Source organism: Sinocyclocheilus anshuiensis, unplaced genomic scaffold (genome assembly GCF_001515605.1).
Source record: "Sinocyclocheilus anshuiensis isolate Anshui unplaced genomic scaffold, SAMN03320099.WGS_v1.1 scaffold181, whole genome shotgun sequence".
NCBI classification, from domain to species: Eukaryota; Metazoa; Chordata; class Actinopteri; order Cypriniformes; family Cyprinidae; genus Sinocyclocheilus; species Sinocyclocheilus anshuiensis.
The window spans coordinates 1,675,862-1,701,317 of record NW_015540898.1 but is presented as its reverse complement, the minus strand read 5'-3'; the positions used below and the strand labels follow the sequence as shown (position 1 = coordinate 1,701,317).

Sequence of the window (25,456 nt, the reverse complement as noted above, 5' to 3'; positions counted from 1 at the left end):
TATTTTTTTGTATAATTTTTTTAATATTTTAACTTAAACATATTTATTTCAGTTAGTTACCAAGCCAAATTATTATTTTTTTTTTCTTTATTAAAATTGTATTTACATTTTTGAAAGCAATTAAGTTGTATTTTTAGTGAACAACAACACGTGTCGAAGCGTGTCGGAGGCTGTTTGTGTTCCTGCAGTGGTCTGGAGATGTAAGATCTTGTCTGTACAAGTACCAGCATAGAGTATGCAGCAAGACAATAAAGCAAAGACGCGGCATAAGTGTAGGGCAGGTCCGAACAGACGGGTGACGTGTCAGAGATTCATTAATGTTGATCAGGGTCACAGTGTGGAATAAAGCGAGCGGGTCATGAGACTCAGAGGAGGGAAACAAACAGCCAATCACAGCCGAGCATGCAGTATATAAAACACGCTAGAGGAGCTCTTCACCTAGCGATAGTTCACCCAAAAGTAGAAACCTGAAGAAGATATTTTGAAGAATGTTGGTGACCAAACAGCTGATGGTAGCCATTGACTTCCTTAGTATGAAAAAATATATATATTTTTGAACAATTTTTGGGTGAACTATCCCTTTAATGTACAGCATGCCTTTGCTTTATAAGAATGGATGTGGTTTCCAGGCCGGGTTGTCTGGTTTCTTCAGGTTAAACAGGGAAACAGTAATATCTCTCCTAGCGCTCTCTCCCTCAACCTAATGCTGCTTTCAGCTCTGCATGTTTTGAGATTACTGAATTAGATGTTTACAGCAGATTCTTTTAGTAGCGTTTCCAGGGCCAAAGCCGTACACGGACACATTCCAGGTTTTCCTCTGTAACGCCTCTCTCTCTCGTGTTTGTCCCGGAGCAGCAGTTGGAGAGCAGTCTCGAGCAGTTTGAGGAGCACTGGGAGCTGAATCCCGGAGATGGGGCGTTTTATGGACCAAAGGTGAGGCGGGCAGAAAGATGGATGTTTTCTGGTCAGACACTGCATGACAAATAAACTTTGGCAATCCACGTGACCGTTGTGAAGAAAAATGGTGAAAAACATACACTTACGATATTCACTTTCCCTTATACATTCATATAGTTTTTAATCTTGCTGTTGATAAGTCCATTCGTTATGCATCATTTACCCATATACACTCAAATTTGAGGTCACTTTTTCTTTTTTGAGTCTCTTCTGCTCACCAAGGCTGCATTTCAAATGATCAAAAATACAGTAAAATTGTGAAATATTTTTATAATTTAAAACAGCTGTTTTCTAAGTGAATATCTGTTAAACTGTAATTTATTCCTCTGATGCAGCGCTGAATTTTCAGCATCATTACTGCAGTCTTCAGTGTCACATGATCTTCAGAAATCATAATAATATGCTGATTTGCTGCTCAAGAAACATTTCTGATTATTATCAATGATGAAAACAGTTGTGCTGCACAATATTTGTGTGGAAACTGTGATGCATTTTATTTTTCAGGATTCACACATGAACAGAAAGATCAAAACAACAGTGTTTATTTGAAATAGAAATCTTTTGTAACATCATACACCATGTTCACTGGTCATTTTTTAATGACAAAGCTAGTATCAGTGGCTCCTGATTTGTTAGGTGGCTAAAGGGACGTTTGCTGTTCCTCTGGTGTTTCACGTTGTTCTTTAACAATCTGTTCAGATCGACATCCAGATCCGAGACGCTCTCGGCCGACAGCACCAGTGTGCCACGATCCAGCTGGACTTCCAGCTGCCCATCAGATTCAACCTGCAGTATACTGGGTAAGATCTCTCCTGACCTCCTGCCTGTGAGAAACTCACATGATTAGGATGCAATATACCCTCGGTCTGGAGAAAATATGAAAGAAATTGAAATTATATCCATTAACTACTAAGACCATTAAGATGTTTGTCATTATTTTCATAACAATTAAGCACATTCCCCTCATGTGCATCCTTGCATTTTACTCGGAAGGATCTAGTAATTCCTATTGTTCTCAAAGCTAATATAATTTACTGAAAAGTTACAGTAATGTGGTTTTTTTAACTATATAACTTTTACTATATTTTCTGAAAAATAAGTTGCACCTGAAAAATTCCATTGTTTAGCGAAAAAAACACACATAAGTGGCATTGGTGTATAAGTCCCATTATTATTATTACATTCAGAAATAATGTAAAATGGCAATTAAAAAAAGAAAACATTTGCAGATATTATAAACAACACATGTGTTTCAGTTCCTCTCATTCCATAACAAAACCTTTAAATTTCACCGTTATTTCAGTATCATTGAGATGCTACTATAGTTTTATTGATATTTTGTATTAGTTTTTCGTTTTTATTTTAATTTTAAAGTTGTTGCTATTTTTATTAGTTACTGTTTTTAATATGTCTGTATAGATTTTATTAATTTTTATTTGAGTTTTAGTTATTTTAGTACAAGTTAAACTATATGAAAATTAGAAATGTTGCTTCGGTAACTAACTAAAAATAAGTTTATGCATATGATGCTGCTAAAAAGAACATTATTTTGTGTATTTGGTGCTTTGGATTTGAGACTTTAGTCTTTGCAACTTTACAGATCTTCTTTATGCACCAAGAGCTTGTAACACTCCAAAGAGAAAGGAACAATTGAAATCGCATCATATGACCCCTTTAATGGTTATGATGCCTATAATATGGGAGAACGGGGTGATTAAGATTTTATTTTCAGCTGTATGTCAGTGTCATGTGATTGTGTGTGTGTGTGTGTGTGTGTGTTTCAGGGCTGATGGACAGATGTACAGGCCGATCATGATCCACCGGGCCGTGCTGGGGTCCCTGGAGAGGATGATCGCTATCCTGGCCGAAAACTTCAGAGGGAAATGGTGTGTGTGTTTGTGAGTTCAGTGGTTTCTGGAATTGGTGAAGTACTAATGTTTAGTCTTTCTCAGGCCTTTCTGGTTGTCGCCAGTGCAGGTGATGGTCGTGCCTGTAGGGGGCGGCAGTGAGACGTACGGACAAGAGGTCAGAGGAAACACAACACTCTGAACAAACTTAATGTATATCATTATAAACAGCTTATGGGTGTTTGATGTATTCTGCTGTGGTTTAAGGTGGTCTGCAGACTGAGGGAAGCTGGATTCATGGCTGATATTGATGATGATCGTGGAAGCACCTTAAATAAGAAAATCCGCTCGGCGCAGCTCGCACAGTACAATTATATATTCGGTAAGGATTCATTCTGATGTGTTATCATACAGAAATTCTTTCTTGTGTCCCAGTTTATTTGTGCAGTTGTATGAGGTGCAAGAAGTAGCACACTTGACCTTTAAGTGTTTAATGGTTTAATTGTTCCCTGCTGGTCCACATGTAAAGAATGAGTGTTCTGGGGCCTGTTAGGAATAGCTCAGATAAACGAACCTCTCCCCGTGTTTGTCATGCAGTGGTGGGAGAGAAGGAGTGTGCGAGCGGGACTGTGAGCGTGCGGACGAGAGCTGGGAAGCAGCTCGGCCAGAAATCACTGCAGGAAGTGATGCGCTCACTGACTGAACTCAGACAGACACGCAGCAATCAGGAGGAGCTTTAAACGCTCGCGTGAGGAAGAGATACAACTCTGAACACACTGACACAAACCACGGCAGAACCAGAGCCCTGCTCAGACTTCATAAGTGCTGTTATCAGCTTCATCAGATCCCTGTTGAGTTCTACAGAAACACAAACACATTCATTTCAGCAGTGGACCTCTGAACCTCGAGTGCTGCCGCTGCATTAATAAAACAAGAAATTACTTTTAATATTCAGTCTCTCTGTTTCTCTGTCAGCGTACGCATTAATCAAGGTCTGTGTTGTGTGTATAATTTATATTAATTAGGGAACACTAATAACTTTTATTCAATGCATATGAAAGTGCAAAAATCAGGGATTATCAAATGGGGGTTTGTGGGAAATTTCATAGAAAAATTTAAAAAAAAAATGCTTTGGGCTAGTACTTGGTGTGAAAGTCAATTCGAAATATTAATAATTTTTTTTATTTATTTTAGCTTTAGTATAATTATAACATAAATGCCAATTATGTTTAATAATAATTAATAATAATAATAAATATTTGAGGTCCTTGACATTAAAAAAAATGTGGGAAAACCATGGTATAAATCAAAGTTTAATTAATTTAAATACACAAATAAATAATAAATGGTTAAGCATTGTTAGCTGCAAGAGTTTTTTTTTTTTTTGTGATAAAATAATTTACTTTTAATATTCAGGCTCTGTTTCTTTGGTAATGTATGTATTAAGATCTAGTTTGCGTAGGTTATTTTTATTAATTAGGAAACACAAACAACTTTAAACTTTCATTAACACTAATAACTTTAAAAGTAATTAATGCTTAGCTGATCAGTAATTCATAAATGCATATGGTTTAAATCGGGTTTTCAAACTACGGTTGATGGAAAATGTCATTAGAAAAAAGTTATTTGAAATGCATTTAATCAATATTTGTGAAAATGACTGAATTATGAATTATTTCTTTTTGCTTTAGTATAATAAATGACAATTTTTAAAATAAAAAAATACGTAGTTTGTTTTATTTTTAATATCAGTCTTTTTCTCACAAAGTACAAATAAATCTTAAATGATGTAGCTGCATTTGTATTTTAAGAAGTCTTTTGCAAGGGGATAATACTTGATATGATATCATTGAAAAACTCAAATCAAAGTTTAAAAAAAAAATCTAGTTGTTTGTGCTATTAAACATTAAGCATGCTATTGTTACAATTACATTTGAATGGTTTTGGAAGAAAATGTGAGCCTGTGCAAAACTCACTGCCATGATACTAGGTCGGTTGCTAAGACAATACTAGGCTATTCTGGGGAACAAAATCCAGAAGCAACTTCGGAGCAAGTTCCATCGCCATCAATAGAGTTCAACAGAACTTGCAACCAACTGTTAGCTAACGATGCTTTTGGGAAATAGACCTCTGGTTTCAAGGTTGCCAAGGTTATAACGACAAGGCCTCACCCTCAATCAAAGCTTCATTAATAGCGTGTATTATTATTAATTCATGTTAATTCACCTTGTAACCATTACAAGGTCTCCAAACTGTTATCCATTTGTGTTCATGCATAAATAGCACCTGCTTCATCAGTGTATGAAAATAACCAATGTGCTTCAATAGAGAGCAGAGTGAGTGCTTGACTAAAATAGGAGTAATTCATAGGAGGGGGGTTGATGAAACTGGATAAAGCAGCAAAGGTCAGGGACGGCCGAGACTGTTTTTTTTGCCTTATTAGAAGAAAGGCGTCAGAATGGAGAGGACGTGACTCACATGGGCGGAGGAGGTCATGGCCGAAGCACACGCTCACACCCCAACAAACGTATACCGGATCAACAAAGGGCACCAAAAACAAAGACTTTCCAGACGTTTTATCTGATGCACGTATGAAAGAGGGTGACATGCTGGAGTGTGTGCAGGGGGTTATGGGACTTTGGGACTCTCTCTGCAGACTGAAACCAAGCCAGAAAAAGACGTTGAGATGTGAAGAGGGTGAGGCAGGATCATGGCCTGGTTCTGTGCTCATGGGAACTCTTACTGCAGCATTTAAACTTCCACTGGACCTGAGAGAAGACATATGCTACCAAAAAGTTTGCGATCGGTTACACACCGAAGTTTAATACTTAATGTTAAGGGTTTAGTCACATCACTAATTTTAACAGTGAGTATGAGCAATAGATATGCTTAACTTGCAGTCTTGGAAAGCAAAGTCCCTTTTCTTGCATACAGTGGTTTCATTTCTTCAAAATAATTTGGAGTCAGAGCCAAAAAAAGAAACTTGAAGTAATCTTATAAAACTACGTCATGCTAGATATGGCATATCTTCCTCTTTCATCCCACACACAAACACTCCCCTGCACAAAGACATTCTGCATTCAGTGAGCAGCATCGCAGGAGTTCATCGGGTTATTTTAGGAGTGTTTACAGCTCTGCGTGCATGAGGCGGTGCGTTTGATAGTATATAAGTATGAGCACGGGTTTGCTTATGGTATCAGTGCTGCATATAGATGCGTAAAACCCTCCTGTGAAAGAGTGGTGACACTGACATGAACGGGGAAAACGGTAGGCCTTCCTGCGTTGTTCTGAGAAGGTCTGGCTATCAGTGAGAACATGTCAAGCAGGAATGATTAAGGGACACTTAAAATAACCCACTGTGAGCTCCTGCTGCACTCCCTCTCCCTGATAAAATAAACCCATACGGTTCACGGCCACTGGAACGAAAACAGGAGGTAATTTCCTAATTTGTCATTCATGATTCAACGTAACCTACAGTACACTAGTACACTAGTTCAGTATTCCCATCCTCCTGAAGTAACCTTATGATAAGTGCCTTGTTCAAGGCTACAGTGATCATTATTCATGGATCACACCTTGGTTTGGACCTACATCCTTTTGGTTAGCAGCCCAGAGCTTTAACCTCTAGACTACACCACCCTGGAGGTCAAGATATGTAGGATGTGTTCTTGGATCAGCATCCTTGTTGGTACTTGAACAACATTCCAATCAACCAGTAAAATTTTAGGGCTTAGGGTAAGGGTCTTAAGCAGGGGTGTCCAAGCCTGCTCCTGGAGGCTCAATGTCCGGCAGAGTTTAGCTTCAAATTACCCCAACACACCTGCCCGGAAGTCTCTAGTACTCCTGGAGACCTCGATTAGCTTCTTCAGGTGTGTTTAATTGTGATTGGTGCTAAACTCTGCTGGACACCGAACCTCCGGGAGTAGGATCCGACACCCCTGCTTAAGGTCTCAAGGTTAGGTTTATGTCTTGCTGCCACTCTTCACTTGGGTGGTCCCAGACACAGATGAACTGTTTTCATATGCATGTTATGCATTCTGTACACAAAACTTGCAAGAGCTAACTGAAAGTGCCAGTTCCAGTCTGATTGTTGTGGATTCACGGGTGTTTATCATTTGCTCTGGAAACAATCTTATCCTGGATGCTACAGTCAGCTCTTCTGCACTTAGAACCAGGAGGAAATATGTTTGAGCATCTTTGATTATCTGATCTGTTTTATCCCCCATGTAGCCAGTGTGGTCCACGGTGTAGCTTATTTTGACCCAAGTTCCGCTCAGGAACACTCAGAAAAAAAAGTGCAAAACAATATTGAGCTATAAAAGAAATTATAGTGTTTACTAAGACAGCTTTATAATATTTGATGACTGAAAATCATCAAAATGGTCTCTTCAGTGTCAGAAAACATGCAAAAATTGTACCTTTATGGGTAGAACAGCTCGGGGTACAACGAGGGCAGTACCCTCAAAGGTGTGTATCAGTACCTTAAGTAGGAAGGTATTAATATGCACCTTTTAAAGGTAGATAATGTACAAAGTTGTCAATTTAAGGGTTCTACCTCCGCAACAAGCTGTTGTACCCCCTAAAGGTGCCATTTTTGATTGATTTTTGATGGTTGATACCATATGAAAATGCCAGCCTAGAAGACAAGTGTCTTTCTGTAGCCATAAAGAAAAGTCTAAATGTGTGTAGACCTCAGAATTGTAGAAATCCGAATTTATGTCTGGCCAAAAGTATTAAGCATTAGACATACAGCAGAATTTACTGATGTGCTTCTGGATGTCTAGTGCTGTAGTGGTCAATCCTGCTCTTGCATGACTTTTTTTTCCAACCAGACCGGTGTTCTGACAAATAATGCTACCTATCAGATTATGCTACCAACACTGTATTTATCCTACTGTAAGGGTAGGTTTAGGGTTGGGGTAGGTGTACATGTTAATAAAGCCTCACACCTTATTAATATCATGCTGGAAGCAAAATCTGATAGGTAGCACTTTTCACTATCGAATTATGCTACCATCTGTTTTAATGGGAGGTAGCAAAATCTGACAGGGTAGCACAAATCGTCAGAACACCGGTGCACTTCTGACTCCCAGAAGATGACAGCGCTTCTAGCACTTTGGTAGTTTTGTGTACAGTATGCATCAGATTGTCAGTGATTGCTCAGTTTATGTCAGACGACAAGTTCTAGTCTAATTGGGGCATTCCTTGATGCAGTAGTCCAGGGGCATACAATCCTGCTCCTGAAGTGCCACTATCCTGCAGAGTTCAGCTCCAATCCTAATTAAGAACACCTGAAATAGCTAATTAAGGTCTTGTAGAAACGTCTAGGCAGGTGTGTTGGGGTAAGTTGGAGCTAAACTCTGCAGGACATTGAGCCAAGATTGGACACCCATAGAATAGGATATGGACCAGAATTTATGCCATGTGAAACCACTTTGAAGCCTTTTTAGACTGGCTTAACACAGGGGTGAAAACATGTGGTATATTTCTCATGAATACACTCATGTTTGGGTAGCATCCCTAAACTTGGTGGACTATTCTCTCAGCCTTGGTCTCGATAAAACTCATTCATGTTTATGTAGAGGAAGGAGAGAGAAACTGTAATAAAGAGACCAGGCAAGAATCAGCTTAATTGCTTGGCTTGTGCGTGCCAGTCTACTCAACATCGTCACTTACCCAGAACTTTCCAGCGATCCATCAGAAGCCCATTCAGAGCGTCTTATTCTCCTCAGAGCCAAGCGCAGCCCCTGTCATTTTCAGGATATATTTGCAGGACGATTACAGCTCTTGCCCGGACACTGATGCTGACCCCGCAGTGGGCTGTAATGCATAACAGTCCCTAACAGAGCGGCTCAGTTCAGCTCCTGGCGACCATCCACTGTAAACCATTCATGCAACTTCGCTCACATCAGATGACCTCAATCCAAACCCTTTTCATTTCTACACAGTTGAAGCTTGCACCGCATCGTTTATGTTTCATCACAGAGTGACTTCCAGACAAATATTAACTCTGCATGAACAGGTACAAACACAGACCGTCAGACACTGGGAAAACACTGAGGTTTAATTTCTTGAAAAGATGAGACCGTTTAATGACTTGGTTCTCTCCAAACAGATGGCGTTTTTGGATTGATGCATTTTTTTCATCTACAGTACTTTATCGTTCAGCTGGTGAAAATCATGCATCTGATCGCTCAGTAAAGTAACAGCCCACCTGCTGAACAAACGTTGCAGGACGACGCACACACTGAAGTTTTAACAGTGTAAGGGCCAGATTTACTAAACAGACAGTCCATAAAAGCACCAATGGGAGTGTAAAGTTGATCATCTGACAATGCGCAAATTAAAGAACACAGATGCAGCTCATTTCCATAATGACTTATCTACCAAAAGTAACCCAAATTAGCAACTTTCACAGACATGCCAAGCACAAAATGGGTTAAGACATGCTTTTTGGGGGCATTAAATAATGGTGCACATGCCAGTAAATTGATTAGCACAGACCTTATTAAATCACCATGCATTTAAATACTCTCCTACCATAAATGTTGCTTCTGGAAGGGAATCCTTAAATGCATATGCAATAAGGTCAACCACAGAAATAACTGTCCACGCCTTTTCAATGCTAATTTTTCACTGCATGCCTTTAGTACATCCTGACAATAGTTTAATGCCAAAAGAGGGTTTGCATTGGCGCAAGCTGTTAGTAAATCTGGCCTTTAGACAATTAATAAATTTAAAGTATGTGCTCTCTTGATAGCGCGTTTATGATCATGAACTACAGAGGTTGTATCTTTATAACAAATGTGAGGTAATGAGAGTGATAGTTATTTATATAAAGTTCATAACAAAGATGTTCAGTGTTTAATTTGTTAAGTAGTGATGCAAAAAGGAAAAAGCACACAAAAAAATCTGTATCTGTGTATGCTGAAGAACAAATGTTTATGCAAGAAAGAATCACACAAGAAACTTCTGAGTTCTGTTCCAGTACTTTCTGATGATCTTTTGCTCACTGCTTCAGGCTCATCTTTAAAGACTCTTGAAGACCTTCTTTAAATAATGTCTAGGTTATTTAGAAAAGCGGAGAAGTGGCATGAACATTCACCTCAGAAGTTGCTTCTTACTGTTTTAATGTTCTCACAGAACTCCTGCTGTTGGTTTGAGGAGCAACTTCCCTTAGGGTCTGTGTTTATAATGGTGACACGCTCTAATTCCACAGCACTGCCAGACAAAATCACGTCTCTAGTGCTGGATCACTTCATCCCAGTGTGCTCGAGGAATATGTGTGCTGTCATGGAATCATCTCCCAATTATAATCAGAGCAGAGCGCTTGACTGCCATGTATAGTAGAGTTCTCATACACACTAATGTCAGCAGTACCCTGTTCAGTTTCTTACCCATGAGAAAGTTCTTCACAGGAGCAGTGCTTAGACGCCACTCTTGACCAGTCGTATTATGATTACAATTAGATACAGTTACGCTGAAGGCTTCAGTTAAAAGCGTGATGGCACAGCTATCGCATCAATTGTGACTGCAGTTTCTGAGGCTGTTAGAAGAGCTTCCACAGATCAGATGCCTCGGTCCCCCTCATGTGAGCGCCGACTCGGGCCGCACGGGATTCGGCAGAGAGCACTGCGAGGTGATGAGGAACAGCTGTAGGATTAGGACAGCGGGATTAACAGTTGGCTCATTCTGAAGCCAAAAATGTTTGATATGTGATGCAGCCCGTGGCTGTAAAATGACAGATATTCGTCTTTCAGCAGATGTTTTTTGTACTTATTACAAAGACAGGACAGTCCCTTTGGAGCACTTTAAGTGCTTTACTCAAAGGAACAATGTGGCTAGGTTTGGAATAGTCAATACCATACAGTGCTACTCATACTGTACTGCATATTATATTACATAACTTTACCTGTTATTGCCAGAATGAAAATGATGTGCACTTTAGCATACTTTAATGAAATATGTTTTCAGAAACTTGATTTCATGTTAATTGCAATTAAATTAAAGTGTATTGTAGTTTACATTTATATTAAATGCAGTTAGTTGAAATTTACAGTGTTTTTTTGACACAAGCAGGACTTAAGTACATTTTTATATGTAATTTCATAATGACTTATGTTGTCTTTGAAATATGGTTAAAGTGTTACTGCTGAATGCACTGACAAGCATTTACGATAAACTAAAATAAACTTCTGTTGAAACTTGTATGTCATGTATTTAGATATATTTGTAATTACACATTTGTAATGATGAAGTTGCAGTTTAGTGCATTTAAAATGAATTAACTTTAAATGTACTAAAAAATTAAAAGTACTTTACATGTGCTTTAGTATGTTAGTCAACACATCAAAATAAGTGTACTTCTTTAAAGCACAATATATTATTCAAACATTAAAAATGTACCTTAAAATATACATTTTCATTTGGCATCATTACAATGTGCACTGCAAGTTTACTTAACTGGTTAGAAAGTGTCTCTCTTTAAGTGCACAGTGTTATATTACCTGCAAGTACAGTTTTTGAAACATACTTTTAATATTTAAAGTACACTACAAGTGCACATTCAATACAATTAAGCACTTTCTTTTCACAACGGTGGAGTTGACAGCTGTAGCTTCTTTACTTATTTTTTGATCAAACTAACAAAAGTAAAGCACATTCTCACTGAATTAAACAAGGGCTCACCATTCATTATAATAAGGCATGTGCATCACAAGGGGAAATGCAAAGGTTTCCAGAAATAAAATAAAAGTTGAGAATATTTCAATGCCTGACGTAAGCACACCTTTTGTGAAAAAGAAGTACACTTTAGCATGCATTTAAAAAGAGTATGTTATGGAAATAATATACTTAAGTGCAAACTGAATATAATGTTTTCAGACAATTGCAAAATGAAAATGCGGTTGCCTTTTTGGTAATGTTTCAAATACTGTTTTATTTATTTGTTTGTTTGTTTGTTTGTTGTTTTATAGAAGACAGTGTGCAGTAAGCAGTATGTCAGTATTCCATTCCAAACATAGCCTGAGTGTTTTCAATGCCATTTTTTGGAGCTTTTATTCATATTCTAGAGGAGAGGGGACAGGAAATGATGGGGAAATGTCTTAAGCAAGATTTGAGCTTGCATCGTCCACATGTGCTCCATGACTCAGAGTGTTGAATCATGCGCTACTTCTAGGCCACAGTTCCAGCAAAACAACATTACCAGGAATCCAGCAATGGACCGTCCCTTAGTATAAGCATCTACCAAATGACAAATAACCAACATTTCAAATGCATTAAGCTGCCGTGAGTGATGGAATGCTTTCTGAGTTACAATTATGAACTGAAGCTCTTATGAGGTCTTTAATGCTGTTTCAATTGCTGTTAGTTTCCGTTTTCAAACTTTCCCAGCAATATTTTGCTGTATGGATATGTGCTAAGCATTTCCTTTTCAGGATGAGTGACTCTGAGCGTCCTGTTGAACACATTACACCAGCATGAGGCATTTGGGCTGGCGGCGTAAAGCCATCTGTCATTAACTAACGTGACCCGCCGTCATGAGTGTCATGTTTGCGTATGACGTGGAGACGCTGTAGAGTCACTCTTCACTGTTCAGTCTGTCTATAAATATGACAATAATGACACTACAGTTTGTTGTGAATCCATTAATTCATGTGCATCGCAAGAATATAAAGGGAAATTGCAAAGGTTTCCAGAAATGAAGTCAAAGTTGAGAATATTTCAATGCCTGACGTAAGCACCCCTTTTGCGAAAAAGAAGTACACTTTAGCATGCATTTAAAAAGAGTATGTTATGGAAATAATATACTTAAGTGCGAACTTAATATAATGTTTTCAGACACTTAATTGCATGTGAATTACAATTAAATGAAAACGTGTGATTGTTTATATTAATATAAAATGCAGTTAGCTAGAGTGCTTTTTTGACTCACTTGAGTAGGACTTAAGTACATCTTTATATGTAATTTCAGAATTACTTCTATTGTCTTTGAAATCTGGTTAAATAGGTACTGCTGAATGTACTAACAAGCATTTATGAGCAACAGTCATTTCTGTTGAAACTTGATTTTCAAATATTTTGTAATTACATATTTGAAAAAAAAGTTGCAATTTAGTACATTATTTTAAACATGCAAGTATATATATATTGAAATATAAAACACTGCTAGGGCACATTCAATTCAAAAACTTCTGAATCCAGCTGGCTTTATTCTTGTTGAATTTAAATTCACATCTCTATCCACATCTTCTAAGCTCATTATTATCTGTTCTTTGCTCGGTTCGAACTTTCTTTAGTATTCAGGCACCTTCAAGCAAAACACTGCCATCAGACAGACTCGGGTCCATGCCAGAAGCTCTCAGACACATGAGAATCAGATGGAAACTCAAAAATTAAACTCAACTCCGCTCTCCGGTCGACCGCAGCATCAGGTCTTTGCTGTAGATTTGATCTGCTTTAGGTTGCTTGTCGACCGTGTGGTCAGACGGGTCACCAGACACAGTCTGTTTGTTTATTATGTGCCCATGTGCATAGGGTGACCCTCTTTTTTCCTGATAATTGAAATTACATCACTGGACATCTTTGTCAGCCGATTAACATCCGTCCCTCCTGGCCTCGGTGACCCTGAAGGCCACTGGTGGGTGTCCCCTTAACGGGCCCCTTGTGCATCTTGTCTTTTTGTGCATCTAGTGTTTCCTTCGTTCTTTCGTTCATAGACGCAAGAGCACACAGTCAGTTCTTTGATCTCCACGGCCATAATATCACTGGAATGAGGCAAATATTGACTCCCTCTGACCCAAACCAATCTTTCTGTCTCAGCCTCTCCCTCTCTCGCTCACTTTTTCTGTTTGCTGAATGTGGATGTTTTACTGCAAAGTTTTTTCTTCTCAGTAGGCATGTTTCTTTTCATCTCTATCTTTATCTTCTTTCCTCCCTTGAGTCCTTTAGCGCCCTACACTTAGCACATTTTATTCCCTCTGCTTTTTACTGATGTTTACTAGGGTGAGCTGTTATCATTGTTCATGTTTAGATGTGATAAACTTGAACCTGGGCGTGTAACTCACATATGACGCATCCCAGCTGTTGTCACTCCTTTTTTTTTTTAACAGCCAATACCTTGTTAAATATAAGTGTGCTTAATTGTAATGAATGTGCACTTGTAGTGTACTTAAAACTTAAAAGTTTATTTTTAAACAACTGTACTTGCATTACTGAAGTAAAAGACCATTTAAGTGCACTTAAAGACTAATGCACATGTAAAGTACTTTGTAAAGATTATAAGTTTAACTGTACTGTCTTATTTGATATTACAGTCAAAATTAACATTAAAAAAATTAATTAAATTGCAAATAAAATTCATCATTACAAATGTGTGATTAAAAATATATGTAAATACATGACATACAAGTTTGAATAGAAATTACATTAAAGTATATTTTAGTTTATCATAAATGCTTGTCAGTACACAACCATATTTCAAAGAATAGAATTATGAAATTACATATAGAGATGTACTTGAGTCTTAAATGGTACAAAAAGCACTCTAACATTCAACTAATCGCATTTAATATAAATTTCAATTATGGTACATTTTTATTTAACTTCAGTCAACATGCAATTAAATTTCCAAAAACATTACATCCAGTTTGCACTTTTATAATATATTATTGCCATAATAAATACATAAAGTGTCCTTTTTTCGTATAGGATAGTCTTTAGCTTTAACTTGATTTGCTACTTGCTATCCGCTGTAAGTTGATTTAGTCATCTTTTAAGAGGGCACTAGAAAATATATGAGTTCAAAACTAAGATGCAACACTCTAATTCTGATTTCATGGTTAAAAAGCAAATATTTCAGATGTTTTGTCTTCTGTAATATGAGGATGGGTTCATGTCAGCAGAACTCTCAGTCAGGCTGTTTTAGGGTCACGTAAGGGTCTCGCTGGGCTATGGTGAGATCAAACTAATCTAATATTAATTACAGATACTGACACACAAGTACATGCAAGAACACTGATAATGCATGTTGGAATATCACAGCCTATGCTATTAAAGTCAATACATCTCTGTCGACTTTTTTCTTTTTGAAAGAAATTAATGCTTTTATTCATCAAGGATGCGTTAAATTGATCAAAAGTTACAGCAAAGACATTTGTAGTGTTACAAAAGATTTCTATTTCAAACGATTCATTGAAATAAAATCGGTTTCCACAAAAATATGAAGCAGCACAACCGTTTTCCACATCGATAATAATCAGAAAATCTTACTAGATTATTTGAGACGTTTAAGATCTTTGGCATAATGTTTGAACATGCATTTTGTTCAGCTTTCAACGTCTCTGTATTAATTTTGCTCCTCTAGCATCTTTCCCCTCTGCTTTACTCAGATTTGCCATTATATCTGCAGGTTATGATTTAATCCAAAATAGGTCAGAAAACACCCACAGAAACAGGCATGATCATTTATCCAGTGTTTAAGCACTGAAGTGCAGCCGTCACCCAACATTTCTCTCAGTGTGATTATGATATGCTATCTTGTTTGTTAGATATGTACACAGGCTTTGAATGTCTCTAATAGAGTTTCCTTTCACCTCTCACAGAACTTTGTTCACGTCGCACGTGCTTACAGACAAAACCACACAGTGGCCCTTGAATCAGTGATTTGTAAATGTATATACAGTTTTCATGTGGGATTCATCAGTCATGAGTTGTGTATCTTGACATGCTTGACGGGGCTCGTTCTCAGTGCTTTATTATCTCTACACCCCTCCCTTAACAGTAAACACATGCTGTCATTTTCACGCCACCATGATTTTCAGTGCATTTTCAAGATTATTATCTCCTTTTAAAGACTTCTGAGCAACTGCGACCCAATCAGACTGGCCAACTCTTTTTAATTAAGTCATTTATTCTCATTGAAGTTATGTTGATATATATCTGTTCATTTTGAGGTCTGAATAAAAATATCCCCAATCATTAGGAGTTATTATGCTGATCTCTCTTGAGCTTTATTGAGAGTGTTGTTTCACGCATTTCAAGTCCTAAAAATTTCAGTGCAGTCTCAGACTTTTCATATCTATAAAGTGGGGTCAAAAGTATGAAAATCTGGATTTACCAAATATTAAAACAAGTAATGTGGATGGTTTCCACACCACTGTCTCTTTGGCTGTTGGTGGCAAAGAAACTTGTAATAAATCAAATAAGCAGACCTGGGCTAGTTGTCAAACCAAGATGCTTATAAGAAGTATATATATATATTATTAAATAAATAAGTGAACACAGGTGAGGCAGGGAGAAGTTATCATCACCTATAATAAATGCTAAATAAATGTGAATTTATACTTAAATATTTGTGGGGTATTTTGTCACAAACTTCTAACCCTAACATCTTTTCAGCTAAATTTAAATAGTAGCTGAAACAATACAAACATATGAATGTTAATATATATATATAAAAAATATTAATGTAATGTTAATTAAAACAATATTTAATTATTGTATGTTTATCAATTATTTCATATTTAATTAGTGTGACATTTTTAAATTTGGTATTTTTCATAATTATGTTACTGTTTATATTTTGCTGCACGTTCCATTATTCCATCATACGGTATGACAACATGCCCCATTACTGTTCAAAAGGTCAGAGTGTGTTCAAGTATGTGTTTTCCTGGGCTGCAATGACAGAAAAGCCAATAATGTTCCATGCAGCCTTAAGATGTTTGTACAGAAATGGATTTTCAGTAATGAGAGAAACTGTGGTAAAAAGAGTGAAAACTAACCCTAGTCTCGCGATGTGGTGATATCAAAAGTAAATATTATGAACTATTAATAGAGCTGTTATCTGTGTGATTCTGAACTCATGTGGCGCTCACTGCTGAGCAGAATTTGATGTACATGATGTACAGGTGTGCGTCCGAGAAAACAGAAGACATGGAGAAACCAGCGAGAGGAGTGGAGTGCTATGAGAGGGAGGGGAAGAGAAGAAAAACAGATGGAGACAGACAGAGAGAGAGATAAGTAGAGAGCGAGAGACAGAGTCTGTGGGGCCCCTGCAGGCCCCCGAGCTGTTCAGCGTCACACCAGCTTCACACAAGGACAAAAAAAGTTATCGGGTGAACTACAGGGGAAAAAAACCTACACCCCTCCCTCTCTTACTCGAGGGGAGTGTGTGTGTGTGTGTGTGTGTGTGTGTGTGTGTGTGTGTGTGTGTGTGTGACAGAACAGAGACGAGTCTGAAGAAACCAGGAAAAGTTCGCCAAGCAGCTCCGCGGATCTTGTGTTTGTTTCCTTCGCTCTTTCACAGTCTGGACGCAGAACGGAGACAGACGCCCGTGTGAGGAGAGAATGAAGACCGGATCCGCGAGCAGGTAACGTGACACTTTTGGGCACGTTTGTGACTTTTGCGCATCATTGTATCGGATGGAGACACGTGAAGTGTCCACTGGCTGCGGGTGCAGGGGGAAGAAGTCGGACACGGGTTCGAGTCGGGCTCGATCACAACCAAGAGATTTACAATTACAGTAGACTGTTCCTGCTCAGATCAGACGACTGGACTGGGCGGCTGCGGATATACGAATACATCTTCATAAATACTAATGAAGAAATAAATGTATGCATGTTTCACATTTAGGTCCAAAATCCTAAATGAATGCTAATGCTAAATCATAATTTGGAATAGATCCTAACGGACTCAAAAAGCAAAATATTACAAAGCATTTCTTCATGGTAGGCTAGGATATGTTTATGAAAGTTGAAATCTTGAAATTTCCCAGACGTAGGCTATATCCAGTAAGTTTTGCATGATTAGAGGATTTTATTTAATATCCCTTTATATTGATCGTCTAAATTAGCTACTATAAAATGTTTTTAACAACATTTGTTTCCATCAATTTAACCCTTAAATCATCTCATTTCCCTGAGTTTCAACACGATTTCTGTATAAGAAATTAAGCCTGGAAGAAAAGGTCCATGCACTTCGCGGCAGGTTGTGATTGCGTTGGTTTACGTCCAATTTAAGTTCGCTTTTAAACGTTTCCAATGTCACTGTGATGAAGCGGTTCGAACTCTGATTCGTGACATTCCTGTCGGATCATTTGGTGCGTTTGAAGCGCCAGTAGCAGGGCTCTTGTAGGCTTTGTGGCGGGTTTCTCCAGTAGCCTAGTCTGCAGCGGGCGGGTGGGAAACGTGGCCGGAGGCGGGGGGTCGTTACTGCGGCTTGAGCGCGCTGGGACTCTGCAGTTCTGCCCCGATGCTGTCCTTATGGTTTCCGTGGCGCGCCGCTTTAACCCACGCCTGTGATTACGGGTCTGCGGCTGCACTCAAAATGTCATGCATCATTTTACACTGTTCTGAAAAGCTAATAGTAAACCACAGATGATGTGGAAACTCATCAGGCAGATTAGATGGACTCCTTAAGTGTTAGACCCCTGCGCTGTACTGTGGACCTGGGATTTTGAAATTAACCCATTATGTTCACTTCAAAAATGTAAACAATTTTCCTCTGACCTAATTACTACAACACATACACTCTTAAAAATAAAGGTGCTTCAAAAGGTTCTTCAAGCGATGCTATAGAAGAACCATTTTTGGTTCCACAAAGAACCATTCTGTCAAAGGTTCTTTAAAGAACCATCTCTTTCTTACTTTTTATAATCTGAAGAACCTTCTTTCACCACAAAGAACCCTTTGTGAAACAGAAAGGTTCTTCAGATGTTGAAGGTTCTTTATGGAACCATTTGGGCAAAAAGGTTCTTCTATGGCATCGTGAAGCACCTTTATTTTTAAGAGTGTACAGATGTTGCTTTAAGTGGTCATGCACTTTCAGAAACGTGATTATCTGCTGTAGAGTAACTTCGTTTCTGTTTGGGGTCGATTTGGCCCCGATAACATAATGCAATATGCTTGATATTTCTAATCCAGGTTTATTTTAAACATAATCTTGTTCCATGTTTCGAACTGTTCAAATGTTGCTTTGAGTTAGTAATTAATCATTTTTGAAACTGTTCGTCAAGACTTTGTGGAACCATTACAAGCATATTCTGATATTAGTCAATATAAAGTGAACATTGAGTACATATTCTGAATATTTAAACGTCATGGTTTCCATAATCAGATTGAACCAATATTCTGGTTTCTTGAAATCTGAATAAAACAGCTGAGATATGTATATAGTTATTAGAGATAACTATATAGAGATAGAGATATTATATAGTTCTGTTTATTCATAACTGAACATTTGTTTATATTTGTCAGATATGCCCAAACAAAGCTAATTCTGTGTGATCATGTCTTTTTATTTTTATTTTTTACTTTTATTTACTAACATTTTAAAGACTTACACAGTATAATTGAAAACTGATGTGCCATCATTAACAGCTTGCCCATTATCGTCACATTAATTTGCTAATAAATAGCACTGTCTCTTCAATTCCGTGCTTAATGCTGTCAGTGTTTACCCTTTAGATGCCGAACATAACCACTAATGTGTATTTAATGGGTTAACCACTCAGACACTTCATGTTCAGTTGTCTGTTGCTAAACAGCTCGCTGCAACATTTGAGCACGGCATTGTTTCACACTTGGCACCACAATTCAGGGTTAGCACTGCTTCACCTTGCTTAATAAACCAGGGTTAAAAGCGATGCTAAGTGTGAAAAGTGGCTTAGAAGAGTCCTTACCCCAAGGTAAAGGCCCATTCACACCAAGAACGATGACTATAATAATAACTTTATCAGCGTCTACACCAACACGCAATAATGTTCAGATTATCATAAGCACATGTTGTCATTTTGTCATCTGCCACTTTAAATTCTCAAGATCTTTAAATGCTCAAGTCCGGTGGATTCTGATTGGCTGTCAGTGTTTTTTATTGTTAATCTGCTGGGGGGTGAAAAACTGATCCCAAAAATATCCTATTTTGAGAATTAAAATGATAATTTCAACTTTATAGTTATCGTCTTTGGTATAAACAGGCCTTAAGTAAAGTTACTAGAATATACAATGTGAATTTTGACCTGATCATTCTGGATTAATTGCTAACCCAGAGTAAAGAACAAGATAATCCAAGATTACATTTATCTTTAAAATGTGCTTTAACCATTTCAGGTGTTCTATAAACAGAAGTAGCATTTATCATCTGGAACATTGTTATTTTGAAAACTAATTTTTTTTCATAAAATTAGGACAACAAATATCTATATGATGCAATGTTAAGTATTTTTACTATGAAAAGCCACCAACCAGAACCTTAGCATGTGGGTTAAAGGTGTTTCATTTAAATGTGGTTGATATGGGAATGTTTTGAGGATAAATAATATCCAGAGGAACTTCCACTAGGAGCCGGGCAGGGTGGGGAACGGCCTGTCAGGAGGAATTCTGGGAAAGTCATTGGGAAGTATTGGAAGTATTTTCCTAATCGTCCAGAGGTTAATCTAACCAGCCTCTCGTTGACCCCATCAGACACTATAATTTTCAGTGCTCATCATGTGTTCAAATAGTGTCTCATCATCACAGTATCTTTTAATGTCACAACATGATCAAGTTGAAATGTTACTCTTCTTCATATGTGTTTCTCCTCTTGCTCACAGATTGTGTGCGTTTTGGTGTTGTGTGTTTGCTGTCCTGCACTTAACAGCAGCTGAGGAAGCAGAGAAGCCGGTGAGTGATGATGATAAAGATGATGATGATTTTACATTTGACAGCAGAGCTGTGTGTCTAAAGAGACGTCACATCATTTGCACTTCTCTCTGATAGTAATTAGAGAGAAGTGCTTGTCAGAGTGTTGCCATATGTTTGTGAGTCTCATCTGACCGGCTGAAGCTGAATGGGTCTTCTGTGGCTCTGAGAGAAGCGCAGATAAACGTTGTCAACCCCTGCGGCCAGTGCTGGATCTGACCACTAAATCAGAGCTGATCTTTCCATTGTTTGGTCATCTGGCCTCTGATGTGGGGTTGTCCTTTGGGAGCATGTGAGATGTGGGTGTGATTGGGCGTTGGTGTGAAAAAAATCACAGACACAGACACACACACACACACACACACACACACACACACAGGGTGAAGACCACCAGAGCTACAGGAGGAGCTGCAGTGGCAGACTCTCGCTGGGAGTTTGATGTGCGTGTGTAGTTTGCACACTGTTCTGCTTTATTTCAACAACAGTTTATTGTAGAAATACTTCGAGACAAATGCCATAGAAAACTAGAAATTAGTTTGTTGTTTTTCCTTGCATTTCAAACATTGCGGCATGCTAGATGTTATAACAGACAGGAAATCACACACACACACACACACACAATAAAACACAGAAAAACACACACACACACACACACACACACACACACACACACACACACACTGATTATACTGGCTACTGCAGCTAATGCAGCTCCAAAAACAATCTGTCTGTCTGTCTGTCTATCTATCCGTCCATCCACACACACACACACATCAGTGCAGACACAGGCCGGCATTGTGTGACCTCGTTGGCAGTTTAGACAGGATCAGAGGTGCATTACAGGCCTTGTTCTCTTGTCTTTTTTTTTCCTCTCTATTTTGTGAACTCAATGGATTCTTTTGTTTGTTGCTTTCTTCCCTTCTACCTCTGCCTGCCCTGCAGACGCTCGAATTCTTCACTCCTGATTGGTGAAATGAGGTTATATAAGTAACTGGAATTAGATCAGATCTGCATCCAGCACTGTAAAGAATGTCATTGCACTGGGCTGAACTCCAGAGTCCAGCCTCTTCCTGAATGCAGCACACGCCATTCATTTAATTATGCCTCTTTCTTAGTCATAATGTCATTCATCACTGAGCACAATAGAACAGGACATGTGTTTCAACTTGCATAATGTTGGGTGTGGTTTGGGGAATTATTCAGTTTTTTTTTGTTGTTGTTTTTCAAAACAATTGTTCATGCTTTGGTTGTTTAATCTTGTGATTTGTACTATGTAATTTGATATTGATCAGACTTCTTAAATAATTGTAATTACGGCTGGTTATTAGGTTTCAGTTTCAGCTTAAGCACCCTGGCTAGTTTTGCAGTTTTCTGAGATGTTTGTTTTTACAGCTGTGCATGTGGAATATATATATATATAGAGAGAGAGAGAGAGAGAGTTCTGGCATGAAACTCTAGATGGCGCAGTCCGATAGGTCTAACTCAATCTGACCTAATGACATCATTATCACATGGCACAGCTGATTGGTTCTCTCCTGTATCGGTAGCCAATGAGCTCGCTGCTCAACATTCAAATATATGACTAGTGCTTGCAGTAGCAGTTGCAGCTTGCTTTCTGAAACCCTCCACCTTCCCCAGCTCCACCTGTATAGATCTGCTACGAGGTGATTCATGTATGCTATATGGGGGTTATTTCATGTATGTTATATTTGCAGCAGCAATATTTCTTACATGCTCACAGCAGCATGTTGTGGATGTATTGGCAGTAGCAAGTCTCAGTACTTGCTCTGCCGCAGGAGCAGCAGCAGCGTAGCAGATCTATTCCGCCAAGACCAAATACATTAACATTGTCATGTACATTACCATGCCAATCCCTCCGAGAGTTGTCATGACAGAAATATATATATATTTAGGTCTGAGTCTGAAACTTAAAAATTCAGATATGTGGCATATTTACTTACTGTATATAATTATGAGGCCTTCCTTTGACAGGCGGCAGGACGACAGTCTCGTCAGGCAGAGGAGGAGGCGCTTGAAGGGGTGTTGGGTCCATGGAGCGAGTGGGTGGAGTGTTCTCAGAGCTGTGGAGTGGGCGTGTCCGAGAGGCGGAGACAGTGTATGCCGCCGCCCCAAACCCCGCCTCTTATGTGGAACAGACCGGCTTACCTTCCACCGGGTGTCCCGAACAACACCCCTGTGATCTCTGCGGTCAGACCCTACTACAACTCCTTGTATTCCGTCAACGAGCCCCCTCCATATGGAGCAGGGGGCGCTGAGAGGCCTCCTTACTTTTCCCCGCCTCTTCCAGCCAATCCCAATCCTGGTTTACCGCTCTACCGAAACGAAGCCGGCGGTGCTGGGCCAGTGCAGTTCAGCCCACCCAATCAGGAGACAGCTTCAGTCTACCGTTCACCTTCCTCATCAGCTTCACTTCCCTACGGGAGAGTTCCCGCACGGTCACCCAATCACGGCAGAGTTGTAGGCAGTGGGAGCAGGAGGTCGGTTTCCAACAACAGGGATCCAGCGTCTATAAGAAGGTGAGCAGGACTGGTTGCCTTTAGGGAGGACCTATCTGTTCACATAAGCATAGCTCATTCATAGCTAGGTTTGCATGATACATATATTGCAACATGTCCAACAAAAGGTGATTTAAATAAATATATAATCTGAATGTGCTGCGTGCTTCCAAGTCAGGTGGCGATGCTTTGTCATTTTACTACACATACTGTGCTTAAGTGCACATGAAGTTCATGATACAGGGCTTTTAGTGGCCAGATTTGGTAATGTTTTTGAAATCTCTTCTGTTCACCAAGACGGGGAAGTCGTGGCCTAATGGTTAGAGAGTCGGACTCGTAACCCAAAGGTTGCGGGTTCGAGTCTCGTACCGGCAGGGATTGTAGGTGGGGGGAGTGAATGTACAGCGCTCTCTCCCACCTTCAATACCACGACTGAGGTGCCCTTGAGCAAGGCACCGAACCCCCAACTGCTCCCCGGGCGCCGCAGCAAAAATGGCTGCCCACTGCTCCGGGTGTGTGTTCACGGTGTGTGTGTGTTCACTGCTGTGTGTGTGCACTTTGGATGGGTAAATGCAGAGCACTAATTCCAAGTATGGGTCACCATACTTGGCCACACGTCACGTCACAATTTAGAAATTTTGTGAAGCATTATTAGAATTTAAAAATATTGCTGTGATCAAAGCTGAATTTTCAGCATCATTACTCCAGTCTTCAGTGTCACATGATCTTCAGAAATCATTCTAATATGCTGATTTGCTGCTCAACAAACATTTCTGATTATTATCAATGTTAAAATCAGTTGTGCTGCGCAATATTTTTGTGGAAACTGTGATGCATTTTATTTTTCAGGATTTTTTGATGAATAGGCAGTTCAAAAGAACAGCATTTATTTGAAATAGTGGTTTTCACACACCCTTTTTCAACATCAGCTTTAATGGGATTTTTATTACTTTTGGCTTTGATATCTTGATGTCTAACATGTTCATCTTTGCGCAGTTCTATTGAAAAATACTATATTTGTCCTACAGGCCTGTTTCCAGCATACTCATACATGTTATTCTCTCTCCGTCACACCAGGTCTAGTTCTTCTATTCGTCCTGGACAGTTTGGGTACGGCAGGGTGCCGTTCTCTCTTCCCTTACACAGACAAAACCGTCATACGCGACACACACGCCACCACAACACCACCATCACAGACAGTCTCGAGGCTCTCAGTGTGAACTCCAGCACACATGTGGACAAAACACAGGGAGAAGAGGGACTAATTATTACAGACACTGTTGATAGGGAACGAAAAGAGAAGGAAAAGGAGACGGAGGCAGCAGACGTGGAGAGTGATGTGGCAGCCGAGAGAACAAGTGATGGAGAGCCGCACAGACGCGTGGAGAGAGTACGGGAACACGAGCGAATCTCACATTCACAGCCCCTGACCCAGAGACACGTGGGCCGCTCTTCTCGCCAAGTCCCACACTCCTACACGCACTCTATCCACCGATCGCACACTCCCAGAGAGCCTCCTCCCTACGGCCTCCAGACTCCCACAAACCCAAACCCTGAGCCCTGGGTCCTGCAGATCGCTGCCCAGCCCTCCAGAAATGAAGCCGAGAGGGACGGGAGGCCTCCAGCGGCCGCCAACAACTACAGATGCTCTGGACCGGACAGAGAGTACCGCAGGTGCAGCCTACAGGTGAGTCCAGGAATATGTTAAGATGCTGCATATAAGAAATGCAGCATCTGGGCTTTTGATTTCTGTTGCTGGTGGTTCTTTTTTAACGTTAAAGGGTTAGTTCACCCAAAAATGAAAAATAGTCCATAAATTACTCACCCTCAAGTCATAGGTGTATATGACTTTCTTCTTTCAGACGAATCCAGTCGGAGTTATATTAAAAATTGTCTTTGATCTTTCAAGCTGTTTCATGGCACTCAGCGGGTGTTACATGCATCAGTCCAAAAAAAGTTAAATAAAAAGCACCCAGCCATAAAAAAAAAGTGCCTCACACAGCCCCGGGGGGTGAACAAAGGCCTTCTGTAGCTAATCGATGTGTTTTTTTAAGAAAAATATCCATATTCAAAACGTAATAATCACTTTAATGTAGCTTGTGCCAACAGTTGTACACGGAAGCAGTTCCGGGAGGATGACATATGAGGTCAGCGTTGCGCATGCGCCAGTGAGTCTCGTGAAAACCAACGTTTGTTAACAGGAGCAAAGGAAGCAAAGGAAAACCAGTCTCCTCTTGGCTTATATCGAAATCCTCTGACATTCTTCTTTACAAATCCTCGTTTTGTACTTCTAATAAGTGACCGTTGTTTTGTTTTGATCTCTCCCCTGCGCTTGCGCGTGCTTCAATTCTGAGCGGCGCATGCGCAAAGCCGACCTCCATACGTCATCCGCCCGTACCTGCTTCCATGTACAACAGTGAGCGCAAGCTACATTAAAGTGATTATTACGTTTTGAAT

General features: G+C 39.4%; 2 protein-coding genes across 2 annotated transcripts in view; both read left to right on the top strand.

Annotated features, from left to right (window-relative positions):
* tars2 (threonyl-tRNA synthetase 2, mitochondrial) overlaps window positions 1-3,752 on the top strand; it is an 11,271-nt gene extending 7,519 nt beyond the window's left edge. Inside the window, exons 7-12 of the mRNA XM_016486870.1 lie at window positions 856-933; window positions 1,657-1,757; window positions 2,742-2,843; window positions 2,910-2,982; window positions 3,072-3,186; window positions 3,402-3,752. Coding sequence (XP_016342356.1) covers window positions 856-933; window positions 1,657-1,757; window positions 2,742-2,843; window positions 2,910-2,982; window positions 3,072-3,186; window positions 3,402-3,544 — 612 coding nt within the window. The 3' untranslated portion in view covers window positions 3,545-3,752. The remainder of the gene's footprint in view (window positions 1-855; window positions 934-1,656; window positions 1,758-2,741; window positions 2,844-2,909; window positions 2,983-3,071; window positions 3,187-3,401) is intronic.
* Window positions 3,753-16,919: 13,167 nt separating this feature from the next.
* The window catches only part of LOC107689019 (ADAMTS-like protein 4), a 55,975-nt gene continuing 47,438 nt past the window's right edge, over window positions 16,920-25,456 (top strand). Inside the window, exons 1-4 of the mRNA XM_016486889.1 lie at window positions 16,920-17,176; window positions 20,396-20,465; window positions 22,476-23,020; window positions 24,077-24,686. Coding sequence (XP_016342375.1) covers window positions 17,154-17,176; window positions 20,396-20,465; window positions 22,476-23,020; window positions 24,077-24,686 — 1,248 coding nt within the window. The 5' untranslated portion in view covers window positions 16,920-17,153. The remainder of the gene's footprint in view (window positions 17,177-20,395; window positions 20,466-22,475; window positions 23,021-24,076; window positions 24,687-25,456) is intronic.